This window comes from Stegastes partitus, unplaced genomic scaffold (assembly GCF_000690725.1).
Source record: "Stegastes partitus isolate 25-593 unplaced genomic scaffold, Stegastes_partitus-1.0.2 Scaffold675, whole genome shotgun sequence".
Taxonomy (NCBI): Eukaryota; Metazoa; Chordata; class Actinopteri; family Pomacentridae; genus Stegastes; species Stegastes partitus.
In genome coordinates this window covers 342,753-356,795 of record NW_007578406.1, presented here as the reverse complement: position 1 = coordinate 356,795, position 14,043 = coordinate 342,753, and the positions used below count along the sequence as shown (strand labels likewise).

General features: G+C 42.3%; 1 protein-coding gene across 1 annotated transcript in view; it reads right to left on the bottom strand.

Moving 5' to 3' along the window:
- LOC103363633 (protein tyrosine phosphatase receptor type U) overlaps positions 1-14,043 on the bottom strand; it is a 198,886-nt gene that overhangs the window by 6,120 nt on the left and 178,723 nt on the right. Inside the window, exons 21-27 of the mRNA XM_008290464.1 lie at positions 12,278-12,375; positions 11,224-11,340; positions 10,902-11,056; positions 7,239-7,374; positions 5,168-5,317; positions 3,254-3,568; positions 1,382-1,507 (exon numbers count right to left, since the gene is read on the bottom strand). Coding sequence (XP_008288686.1) covers positions 1,382-1,507; positions 3,254-3,568; positions 5,168-5,317; positions 7,239-7,374; positions 10,902-11,056; positions 11,224-11,340; positions 12,278-12,375 — 1,097 coding nt within the window. The remainder of the gene's footprint in view (positions 1-1,381; positions 1,508-3,253; positions 3,569-5,167; positions 5,318-7,238; positions 7,375-10,901; positions 11,057-11,223; positions 11,341-12,277; positions 12,376-14,043) is intronic.

Sequence of the window (14,043 nt, the reverse complement as noted above, 5' to 3'; positions counted from 1 at the left end):
ATCACCTGTACCTGCTGCTCTGTTTAACTCTGTGTGAACTAGAACGCCATCGGCACACCAACAAACCCTCAGTATAACTCTAACAAATGATCATAGAGGCAACTCGATGCTTTTCTGACAGACAAAACAAAAAACACAACATTATGAAACCACAGTGTCAGTTTCACTGGTGAAAAAGCCTAAACTCAGTCACATTTGCTTGTCAGTGTTAAAAAATGCAACCCTGGACCGAACCTTCGTCACGGGTAGTTTGTACAGACACAGGACCAATCATTTATTATGACATACCGTTTCCCACATGCCAAATTAAAGTCCGTCTGGTTGTGGATTAACCCCTAAAAACGTATTCCAGCATTTCATTCCTGTCATTCCTTTACAGTTTGCATATCTCCATCCATCTCTCCCTGTTTGCTTGAACACAGCAGCTCAACTACAGCTCTGCTCAAACACTGTTCAGTTACTCTACAAGACAAAATGGAAAGTTGTAGCACTGAAGTAATTCAGCCGCACGTTTGAACCTGAAAAGGTTTTAAAAAAGAACAACGATACAGGAACCCTGTGACTGGACAGGACTGGTTATCTACATGTTCACTGGTAAAGTGCTGCTGGTTTTGCTCACAATGTCTTCTAGCTTAGAAAAAACACTTCTTCATGTTAACTATATGAAAAAAAAACTGAGTTTTCTCAGGGGGGTATTTTTCAGCCTGACATGGCCATGAGACTGGACTTGAGGGTAGCCCTGGTCGGTAACCCATCTCGTACCATGAATTCAGCTGAACCTGAGCTCCTTGCGGTCCCTGTCTAACAAAGGCCAAAGAGCCCCTTTAAAATAATCTTTAATAGGGATATGCAGATATTCTAACATGTGAAAGCTACTGGACATGTTGGTGTGATGTTTGCTGTTTTCATATCGCATTTTTCCAGCTAAGACGCTAAAATTACAAACATATTGGACAAAATTGCCCAGAATAATTTGTGCAGCTAATTGTTGCACATATATAACAAAACCTAATGACGAAGCCGGACCATTGTTTCTGGCACAGCCTGCTGGTTGAACAGAACACAAAGCTAATGCACAAGCAAAGAGGCGCTGGTGACTGCTTGCTCACAGCGAACGCAAAGGCAGCTTTGGATTGTTGGGTTCTTTGTTCAAAACTTGTTGCTATGCTAGGTGTTGACACATGTTGTGAATTCATGCTATACATATAAAACCTCATTGAAGTGAAACCATAACTGCATAAATGTTGCATAGAAGGTTTTAAGTTGTGACCAAGCCTCCATTTGTTCTGAACAATAACAAATCATTGACTCCAGATTTACTGCATGCATTCATAAACATGACGCTTGTTCTCTTTTCTCATTGTGGTGGGAGTCCACCTACCCGGGTGATGTTCTGAACACGGAACAGACGGATGATGACGTCATCGTCTGCCGTCCTGGACAAGAGCTCCACCGTCATGGGTCCGAACTGCTGCAGGCCCGGTTCAGGCCAGTATTGCAGACAAGGCTGGAAGCAAAGGGGGAGGAGGAGAGGAGGGGACAGGTCATTAGCCCACACTGAGCAAATCATTATGTCAGCAGCCAGTGATGGTGAAGCCAGTAACAAGACACCTGAGTATTGACAGCAGAGACAATTAGCCTAAATGACAATGATTATCTACAAATAGCAACCGTAAATTAAATGAGCAAAAAAACAACCCACTCATTGCTGAGAACAATCCCTCACATAAGCCGCGGTCACCTAGCTTGAATTATTCATGAGTCCCAATCATTACCATTAGCACATTATAAATTAATGGAGTAAGAGACCTTGGTTGTGCCCGGGAGAGATAAACAGGAAGTTAGCTGAGAGGTGGGACGAACGCACAAGCCAAGGTCTCCCATCACTACTGCTTCAAAGATGCATCCCCCAAGCCAGAGAAAAAAAACACCGAGCAGCTACACTGACATGCTGACGTGTTGCGCCGTGACTTTGGGGTTTGAGCAGAGCCCTGGAGTAGGAAGTGATAACGGCATGTCACAGTGACAGAAGGGTATTAACAGGTGACATTGGACAGTAGGGGAGATAAATATTTATACATCCAGACGGGAGACGGGCAGGAGGACAAACTGTGTGTGTGTGTGTGTTGGAAGGGAACGCTGTTAATCCACTGGCAGCAAAAGACAAGGAGGAAGAATAAAGTGACAAAGGAAGAGGGACAGGTTGCAGCTGACAGGCATGGTGGAAATGTTGAGCAGGAATGAGACATGACATGGTGACAAAACGGCGATAGGGAGACGGCAGAACAAACCCACGCATGAGCAAACATGGGGGGGAAACGATAAGAACGTAACAATGCAGTGACAGCTCATGCAAATTAAATGGACAGCCTGAATACGGGATTGAAGCTTTGCGGCAGAGAACCAGTGGAAGGCCAGACATGTGATGACCCCTCCTCACTGTGCTGAGAGCTACAGTCATGTCTGATTGAAGAAAAGGGGACATAAGTGTTTGCTCTGCTGCTATTGGCGTGTGATCATATGAGAAACGGCCATTTGAGCAGCAGCATCCTTCATTCACCTCATGAGCAGGACTCTACCCGTCATTACCAGCAGTGCTGAAGCAATTAATCAATTAAGCTATCTTCTCAAATATGAGAATCTGCTGCGACTCGTGGTTTGACATCATCACTGGTTTACTGTGTCCGGCTGCTGATCTGCAGTGTGAAGGCTCTGGGCTCTAAGAGGTGACAGGCATCCTGCAGAATCTTTTTAGAATTCTCTGACATTTTAAAAAATAAGTGGAAAAATGATTATTTGATTTGATTACTCAAAGATCATGAGGGTAAAAAGCATCCGTCCTACATGTTACTGACAGGGACTTTTTTCTACAAGGGAAGCTGCACTGGTGGCAGAAGGTAGACGCTGGTGTGCTGAATAAATAAGAAAAGTACGAATAAATTAAATAGATGCTAAATGATACTCTGAACAAAACACACTGTGATAGTGACAGTTTGATCCTAAAAAAATCACAGGCTCTAACAAAGCTGTAACATGTGCATTATTAGAGTGAATGTGAATGGCACTGATCAGAATCCTGCTGTGATGCAGACGCTGCCACAAGGAGGGATTTAATGTCACACATGGATAACTTAAATGCGGCATGCTGATAAGTGGGAGGTTAGAGCTCAGCCTAACAAGATTAATAATAAAATGACTTGTGTTTCCAAGACATGTGCAGCCAGCTGGTTCATTTTGCTCCCTGTTCATTTACCCAGGCAGAGTTGGACTGGTTGAGCTGGTTGAGCATCACCACAGAGGTGCAGCCGTAGTCGTACACGAGCCTCCAGAAGTCAGTGGTGGTACCGGGCAGTGGGTGTGGTGTCACCACGAAGGCAGCGGGCCGGAGGAAGCTGTCTGCGAGTGCTGCGTTGATGTAGTTACTGCTCTCTCCCTCAGTGGTGACGAGGAAGGCCAGCGAGCGGTCCGGTGGAAGCACGTCCATGCTGCGGTTCTTCTCGCGGTTCCTTGGCATCAGAGAGATGCTGCATTCCTCCACATCCAGGTGAGGAGTCACAGAGTTGAGAGTCTGAGGAGGCAGGAGGAGGAAGATGAGGATGAGTGTGTGTTTGAGAATGTGTTAAGATAAGATAAAATGAAAGACTGAAAAAAGTATTTTGATAAGAGGAGACAGACAGTGGAACAGAAATGGGATCAAAGGGAGACGGACAGAGGGATGAGATATTCTCCACTCAGACAGTCTGGATGTTCATACTTGACAAGCACAACTATCTCCAATCACATCTCCCAAAAACTTTAAAACATTTATTATCAGTAAAAACCTTCACAGGACTCATGGATGTAAGGATTTAACACACTTTCATTACCAATAGGCGTATTAGCTAGCAGTGGAAATTAAAGTTTGCAGAATGCTAACTCAGTAGAAGCTGTCAGTGGTGTATTGTGTCTAATTATGAACTTTCTGTCCAGACAAGACTCATGAGCAGGACTGAGAGATGAGAACTGTGCTAACTGTAGAAGAGGAATTATTGTGGCCAGGACCTGCTGTCACCTCACAGCCAGAAGGTTCTGGGTTCACATGTCGGTCTGGGTCTGTCTGTCCAGAGCCTCACCAGTTTATATGATATAAATATATAAGACAAAAACTAAATCTGTGGCTGTTAGAAATCATTAAACTTACAGCAGAATAATAACAGTGTTCCTCTCTGTATTGAGTTCTTTCACTGTCTTTATTCAAAAGAATGTTTTTTCAGCACATTACCATCCATTTTGTTTCTTGTTGCCTAGTAACAGTGTTCACACTAATCAGTATATTTACCACTTGAAAATCAAGCACATGATCACGGCTGTATTGCCGGGACACAAACATGCGTTGTGACAGAACCTTTAACCTTCACAAACTTCTGACTTGCATCTTTTAAATGAGGTGACCGTGCTGTCAGTGATCTCCTGTTTCCAGTTAAAAACACTCTGACTGAACCTCATCCGTCCTGTTCCAGAGCAACAGGAGGCCAGTGTGCCATCAGGCCACTATTATATGGAGCTATTACAGCTAAATGACAGACTGTGGTTTATGTATTAACAGCAAAAGTTCCACCGGAAGACAAGTGAAGTCCATATAATGAGCTGTGAGAAGTGCATGGACCTGATGACAGAAGCAAGTGCACCAACAAGGAGTCAGTTATGGTTTGATTGGTCAAAGGCATCGCTTGCATTCTAGTGGTTGGTGACTTTTGACACGGTTGTTTTATAAAAATCTGAGAGTGAGAGCTTAAATCTAAAAGCACAAGTTTGCAGTCTGAGTGCAAGAAGAGACACTGAAAAGCCCGCCTTGCAATTTGACAAGACTGGTTCCTTAGATGTGTTACATATATATATATATGTAATAATAACAATAATAATAATAATAATAATAATAATAATAATAATACATGTATAATGTTGGAGCCCTCGACTGCATTGTAAATCACGGCGTGTCTTCCAGGAAAATGCTATATGAATGTTAACAAGATAAAAAAAATCAATAAAATAAAATAAAAAATCTTTTTCAGTGAGTTTTCAAGGGGTTAAAATTCTGTCTGACATGATGATTAAAACTGCCAGAAACCACAAGAAATATCTGATCCCCTCCTCCTGCTCAGTGTTATTCTCCAAACATGTGTCTTACCTGAAACTCCTCTCTGAGCTGTGACGTGTTGCTCTGAGAGTCCACCTTCAGCATTTCCTTATAGGTGAGAGCAAACTCAGTAACAGGGATGGCCGTCTCTCCACACAGACAAGCCTCCAGGATGGCATCATGGATGAACACATACTGCTCCTGAGAGAAAGGCAGCAGGGAAACAAATACAGCTTCACCAAAGTCCCACAAAACCGTCACCGCACTCATGAGTGCCCTAACCGGTAATTGGCCACTTGTGAAGAACAATGCTGAATTTAATTACTGCTGTTGAATGTTGACTAATAGTCAAAGCTGTCAGACATTCTTCACATTGCCATGCCCACTCTCAGGCATTGTTTCCAAGCAGAAAATTGTCCATAAAATGGGGTAAAAAGTGCAGAAAACACATGAGAGGAGCCAAACGCTGCCCACACACCAAATTTAAATAACGTCACGAGCTGTGCAATTAATGAGAAAACTAGGAAATTTGTTTTGACATTCATCCAAACAAAAGATCAAAGAGGCGAGGATACATTGGAAATTACAGGCATAAAACTGTCCCTCTTCCAACTTATTTATCAGTTTTTATTCATTCTATAATTGCAGAAATATGTTTTCAGCTGCTAGACAAGCTCCAGCTGAAAGGTGAAAAAAAGAAATGAAAAGGGGGATAAGTACCATTGTTTTGGTTTTACTGTCTCCAATTCCAGGCTTATTAAGAGGAGAACTATTTTCCAACTTTTAATAGTTTTATTTATTCTAATAATGAGTGTGTTTCTCTGGCTTGTTTACTTGAAGACTGGGAGTTCGTACTATGCTCACGTTAAACAGAACCGCTCACAGCTTGTGTTTATTCACACAGTGGAACCAAATATCTCAGTAAATGGATGATATCTGTCTTTAATAAGCATCAGTCTGACTGTATTGTCGAACACTAATATGGCTTCTTCTTTGCTAATGAATGTTTTAACTTAATTATGTTCTTCTAATGAGTGTGGAATCATTCTGACACCAAACGGCCTTGAAACAAAAAATACAGTTTTACCAGTGAAGAACTGAAAAGAGCTGCACATTCAGTTCCTCTGTGTTCTGCCTCTCTGCTGTGGACACCTCTGCTGTTCACCTGAGTGTCTTCACCTGTGGTGGGGTTTGCATTCACACACTCATCTCTGCCTCCATATAAGCTGACTTCAGACCACAACACGATGCTGGACCATCACCTCCTGCTCAGTTAGTTGTTCTTGCTCTGCTCTGATTCTGCCTTGCTCCATGCCCTTCACCTGTTGTAACCCGGGTTCTGTTCTGTGCTCTAGCTGGACCCGCTCCGCCACCACTGTGTAGCCTGGTCAGTCCCTCATCACTTCTTCACCTGCAATCCTGTCGTTCATCGACGGTCTCCTGGTTCATTCTCACCTGGTCGCTGCAGCTGTCCACCTCCATTCTGCTACGTCACCCCACCTGTCCGTGAGTCTCAACCTCCTGTTGGGTTTCCAGCTAAACTATATTTCTTATTGTTCTCGTGAGTGTTGATTTTTTGCTGTTCTCTTCCTGGCTTGGTGCCCAGTGTGGGTTGAGTATATCAGTAGTATCGGTTAGTATTCTGATTCCTGTTGTCTGTTTATTTGTCCTCCATTTCTGTGGAGTCACTGTTTAGGCCCTTGTTAAATTCAGTTTCATGCATTTACTCTTATTTGCCCTTAGCGTCAGCTCTGAGTTCAGAGTTCCTGTTGGCTTTGACCGAGTTTCCGTTTCCTGTATATACTGTGTTCATAATGTCAATAAATCTTTTGTGTGAACTACGCTGGTCTCTGCTGAGTCTTTGTCCACACCTGTTCACATGCAGGACTTTTACTAAGTCCTGTATGTGACCACTTTTTCCCCCCACAGTCATATGAATGCTGTTGCAGAAGCTTTTCCAGACTGAAAAGAATAAAAATCCAGTAGAAAAATTTATGATGTTTAAATAAACCAGTGATGAAAAATGTGGGACACCAGCAGCTTCACACTGCAGATTAAAGCTGTGAGCTTCTGGTTAATGTCAGCATGGCCTCCCTCACCATATTCTCTCCCTCCCACTCACTTCAGTCTGGATCATGTTGATGCGACGGGAGCAGAGGGTCTTCACACAGTTGTAGATGTCCACGACTCCTTCACACTCGGCCATATCCAGCATGACGTCCAGCACGATGTAGCAGCCGGTCCTGCCTGCGCCCATACTGTAGCAAAGGAGAGAGGAGAGAGGATGGACAGGCCTGAAATACCAGTGAAATAAAACTAAAGATTCAAAAAGGGAATACAGTGACTATTATTTAAAAAATCTTCCGTATATTCTGGACTATAAGCTGCGACTTCTTTCACACGCTTTGAACGCTGCGGTTTAAACGATAATGAAGCTAATTTATGGATTTTTACGTGTTTTCTGAATTTGCCTCGAGATGAAAGTGACATTAAGAGTGACAATGAAGGAGAGACAAAGTGATTCTGAGGCTGTTCGGGTTAGGGTTAGGGTTACACTGAAGACGACTTTAGTGGTTTTAGTGCTGGAGGAAGATGAAGATAGCCATCAGTGACTTTTCCTGGTAGCTGCTGTATTTTTTATTTTCTTAACCAGCCGTGTTACAGGAACTGTCTGGAAAAAAGCATTTATGGTATTTGTGTATGTTACAGGTACGTATTTAATTAAAAGCTTAAAAAAATCTTTCTGTGTAAATATCTCACGTTACAGCTAATAGACATGTGCAGCCTATGTATGTATAAAATGTGTTTTCTTTTTAAAGTCAGTGCTTGCGGCTTATATTCAGGTGCGCTCAATAGTCCAGAAATTACGGGAAGTTGAAGTTTGAAAGTTCAAATCCTGAATTAGCTGAAGAGTCTGTACTGGCCTCTACCGTCCATGTCGTGGTCCAGCGCTGCTATAAAGGCCTGTGCAGGTCTTTGTCAGTGCCTTAGCACTCTCTAGGTGAGGCTTAGCTACTTTAAAATGTTGCCTGCTCGGGGATATTTTAGTCCACAAGCACACATTTGTCTTCATACTTCCACCTGTTCATTGTTCTGCCACTGAAAGGAAAAATAATCTGTCTGCTCTGCATCGGTGTTGTTGTTGTTAAACAAGCACATCATTTATGATAAAACGGAGGAAAAACAAGAACTGGTGCTTAATCCAAATTAGAAACCCACAATCCTAGAGCTGGCACACACTAGTAGACCAACTCTAAAGCAAAAATAGAAATCGACAGATCCTGGAATCTGCAACCTCTCCAGGATATTAAAACTCCTGCACAGCCCATGTTCACATTGTTTATGCTAACCTGACTTCTACCTGTGATGCTTCTGACAGTCTAGTAGCAGAGCATGAATTTGTTGGACTGACTTGTTAAAATATCAAGCACAAAGCAATCAGGTTATGAAAGGTAGAATGTACAAAAACAAAATGAGGTGGTTGACTCATGAGCTGGAGAGAATCTACGACCAGGCTACACTTGTGCTGCTCACATGCTGACGTCACTTCTTTAAAATGAACTGTGTTAATTATAAAGTGATGCTCATGATCAGCTGTTTCTTCATGAACTGTTTGTGCCACTAGGGAATAAAAACATACACATCAGTGCCAGTAAGTGGAATAAAACCTCTCAGTCTCAGTTTCATTAGAAAGTATGACTTGGCTTGTTTGTAAAAAATCTGTGAGAAGCCAAAATGTAAAATGCAAAGTACAGTTTTAAAACCATCCAAAGCCCTTTTCAGACACAGAGATACGTATTACTGCTGCTTCATCAGCCTGTTGCTCTGACAGGATTCTGTCATTCAGACAGAGGCCACGTCTACATTCATGCTGCCATGTGAACAAAGTGTTTGATCTGCAGCTGACAACATGTGACTGTTTGGAAGCTCAGCTGTCACCGTGTGACTTGTTGTTAGATCGATCCCGTCTCCATATCTGGGATAATCAAGAATTAATGAATGAAGTTAGCGTTTTTTCATGTGTGTAAATATGCTTTGCTCTGATTCTGCAGGTATTTAATAACCTGAATGAATACAACATTTATAGAACTTATTCTTATTAAAGACGTCTCCAGGCCCTGGTTGGGTCGGTGTAGTGCCAGTGATGATACAAGATGACAAATAGGTGTGAAAGTGAAGCAGCAGCCTGTTTACATTTAATATATCTGTGCTAATACGTTAGATAATTACAGGAGCACCAGTTACTCTGATAAATCAGAACACTTTATTGCTGCTTCTCACATTAATAATTTGTGCATTCTCCTGTTCATTTTTCTTTATTAAATGATTAATTTGGGGAGCTTTTACACCTGCAGTTTGGTTTGGTGCAGACTAAGGACAAGAAGTAAAATCTGGGCAAAATTTGCAGTCACATTCAGTTTTAACAAACCAACCCAGAGCTGGTTATTCAGACTGACAGATACGTCATTAATAAAACACTTTTGTCTGTCATCCTGCATCATTAACTCTGCATGGACCCATGAGGGGAAATAAATGACACTGACTGACAGCAGGTCATGCTGCACTTTACTATCAGCATTTTTAGGATTGTTAGACCAATCAGCTGCATGGTGTAATGACACACTGGTAGGACCAGGAGGATTAAGGGGAGTCTTGTACAGCAGGATCGCTGAGGGGTATTACTGCAAGATCGCTTTGCCACACTTCTTTAAATGATCTTAATAAGTGGCATTAGCACAGCTATACTGTTCACAACGATGGCTTTGTATAAGATGGCTCCCTGAATACAATCAGCAGACTGACTGAATGGGAATAAAGCTTCATGCCATAATCACATATGACTAAATGTTCTGGTCAGTCCATTTGTTATCAGACAGCTCGCCTCACCAGACCATTCAGTACCACAGAATAGACTGGCTGCACCTTGGTATCACACTGTGGTGGCTTCTTTGTATTTCTATAAACCAACCACATCGGTGTGAATCTTCAGTGGAACATTTGCACACAGGGAGACAAGCACTGTATTTAAAATGGATAATCCATCCAGAAATAACAGCAGTTATACAGCAATCCACTTCCTCTGCAAAAGTTTACATTTCCAGTGTGGTGGGTTATTGTTTCCCACAGTAAAGAGGATTTTGGAAATGGTACCATGCAGATAGCAGAGAGAGAGACGAAAGCCGGCTGACATGAGCTGCTAATGGCCGGCTTATACCTGCATCCTCCATCCATGAGTCAGACCATCAGACAACAACAGAGTCCACTTGCTGCTGACCAAGATCCTCTTCTTAAAGGTGCTGTCAGTGTAAGATGTTCTGTCCAAAGTGGATTTCTCTCTTTTTGATAGGAAAACTTTTGCAATATTTCCTTGTCCTCACAGTGTTTTATATTTTTTTGTAAGGAAAATTTCAGAATATTAACAGATGGAACAAAAAGAAACTGGTGAGCAAAGTTTATTTAGCAAAGGGGATGAAGGTCCTTCTCTGTTTAAAATCCTGCTCCCTTGTGAATGTTTTGCTTTCTATGTGTGAAATACCACATTATATTTTGTTATCATCACTATTGTGCTCTCCACTGACACATACACAGCACCAAGAGGTTGACAGTTATTTTAGGAAATGTAGAAAAACACAAACTGCAGTTGAAGTAAACTATGCAAATGAAGTCTATTGCACAGCGTGGAACACGACAGAAACAGGATATTTAAAAGAATATCTGAGGCTGGAGCTACTGACAGCTGCTACATTAGATGCTAAGCTCATTATCAGGAAGGAGGTGGAGCTACCTGCAGTGGACCACCACAGGTCCAGCATCAGGAGGTGTTGAGGCCTTGACCCGACGCAGGAAAGCCAGCAGGCCGGTAGCATGGTAAGGCACGCCATGCTCAGGCCAGGAGGTGAAGTGGAACTGGCACACCTCATGTTTGGCAGGGTAACCTCTCTACGAGACACAGTTAGGCACATTTATTGTTATTGTTATAAGACGTGTTAATAAGTTGAAGCCAATTAAACAAGCCTGATGCTAAATGAGGGCTGTACTGCTGGGTACACATGACACGGTTACTCTGCTCAGACAGTTGATATAAAAATAATAAGAGCATGACTCACCCTCTCCATGGCAAAGGTGCGCACTGTGTACTCTGCCAGTGTTTCTGTCTTCAGCAGTGTTATCTTAATGTCACCGTAGAGCTCAGTGTCATCAGGCCAATACTTACAGCACTTCATCTGGACAAACAACAAAGTTCAAAAAGAGTCACAAACAGATATTTACAGCTGATTTATCTCAACACTACGATGCCTCACACCACCAGGTCCTGAAACTTCAACAATAAGACAAACTCCATTGTTTTAATAATGTTGTAACCTCTGGTAAATACTTATTTACTTACTTATATATCTCTACCATGAAACCAGAGACATGTAGGCTCTGGTACCAAGATAAGACATGTTCTGATAGGATTTCTTTGTCCATTTCATACTCTTGAAAACAGAACTCAGATTTGGTGATTGTGTTAAGTTCTCCTCTCTGGCACTGACCAGTAACCCTCCACTGTTGTGTTTCTCAGACTGCTTTATTTTCTGTTGCTGCAGTGTTTTTTGGGGGCATCGACATTTTCTTCAACTGCTGGCTTCATGGTCTCAACATTTTCTATTGCTTCAGGCTGCTTCAGTCATTTTCTGATGTAAAAATGCTTCATTTTCTCACCAACAAAGACTTGGACAGACTATAACAGCCTATGGGGGGGGTGCTGTGGTTCCACGGCCATGTGGAAGAATGACATGTTAAGGGCTTTAATTGTACCGGCCCTTCCAGTTTATGAGGTCTCCATTTCAGCAGTGGAGAAGCTGGACAGAGGAGTTACAGCTTCCATCAAAAAGCGGCTTGGAGCTCCACCATAGGCCTGTACTCAGCAGTGGGAGGAACATTTAATATAACAGGTCACTATATTCACACTGGCTTTCATATACATCAAAGCTTTGACCTTGGACCACAGCCACCAAAGCAAAAGATGATCACTCATGTTCAGACTGCAGCAGCCATGAAACAGAACACAGCAGCACCTCTGATATACAGTGACTGATAAAGGCAGCTCCAGAAATACATTCACTACATCTATCTTCACAGGTGGCTGAAGAGGTCACAGGACAAAGGGAAACCTACCCTGCCCACTTCCACCAGCTTGGTGATCATGACAATACTGAAGCAGTTCTCCTGCCAAACCATCCGCCAGAAATCGTAGATCATCTCCTGCTTGGGGCCTGCAGAGCAGAAGATATACAGCAGAGGTATAGGTGGGGGAGTGGGAAGGGTAAAAAAAAGCGAGGAGAAAAGATCAGGATAAGGAGGGAGGAGAGATGAGTCATAAGTCAGAGAAAATAGCAGCAATAACCATCAATGTAGAGGCGCTGTGTAATCCATGCCAGGGAATAGACTAACAATGTGTCATTCATGAACTATTGCCCGCTCTCTGTTCTCCTGATACTACGGAGAAATGTCATTTCAATACACCCACAAATCCTCAGCCATTGTGTAAACAAGCTCCTGTGTTGCACCAGCGGCTGACACAAATCACAGCCCCCTGGAGAAGATGACACTTTCATTGATTTCATTACACTGTGGCGTAGATAATATCACCAGGTCCTCCTTCATACTGACTCTTCTGCCAAATACACTACACCTCTCTCAGTGAACATGGTGTCTATTCATTCCTACCTACGCTGTTAGTTTAATAGGAATATCATGTTGGACCTGACACTGATGACTTCATGTGTAATGCTGATTCCAAACAAACCACCAAGTCTTGATATTTTATGCTTTTTACACTTTTTTATAATAAACAATGTATTGCTCCTCGTATTGGTCTGTAAAGTCATTCTAATATGTTTTATCCTCTGTGCTCCATTTCTCTCAAAAACTATTTAAAAACATCGATGTATGAACTGGTTGTCGTGTTCCTTCGGTACTGTGAGCAGTGTGCTGTATTTTAACTCAGTCCCACATAAACTATCCCGTTGCTAGAAATATGCCCCAGAGCACCAACCCACTGCTGAGAACAGTCTCCAAATAAATGTTCTATTTTCTCCTGTCTGAATAATGCTCGCAAAACTCTTTTAAAGAACTTAAGAAAAAATGTTTTGAAAGATTTGTGATGTGAACAATGAGCTTTGGATTGGCTGCCACAGACACACTACCTGTATGTGACAGGTGAGCCATCATGGAGGCGTCTTAAACTTGTATTCTATCCAACAGTCAGCAAGTGGCGACTTGATTGTTTACGGTCTCAAACCCTGGTTTCAAGACTTGCTGTTTGTTTTGTAAATCATGGTCCCATTTATAGTAAAATAACAAAACAGAGCAGGACATACTTAAGGGTGGTGCAACATTGGTACTGACGGGTCGCTGCCTATTTTGCCTCGTGTCTTGGGTTAGTAGTCAGAACCAGCTCTAGCTCACTCCATCTGGTGTCACAAGGCCAACAGGACGTCTGCCTAACTCCAGATTTGAGGCTTCAAAATCAGAATCCACAAACCAACGTGTGACGTCACAGCTGCTACATCCACCTCTAACACAGTCTAAGCATAGACGAGGTATACAACGCACTAAATAAATATTCCAATTAGGGCCAATGTGAAGCAGGAATTCCTCTGCTCAGAGTTCATCACTGACCAACAGGTTTACATTATCCTAATAATCTAAACATGGAAGCAGTGTGCTCAGAAAGTCATTATTCTAGCCATACACTATTTATTTCTTTTTATTTTGTTGTGCTGAGAGTTGGTCGATCCCCTTCTGTCCTGTCAATATTAATTCAACCTCCAAATTCATTCAATCAAAGTCTGGCTGATGAACAAACATTTCACTGCATTCTCTGATTTGCCACTCGTATAGTTCTACCAAGTCCTTCTACTTTTCATTGGATTTATTTA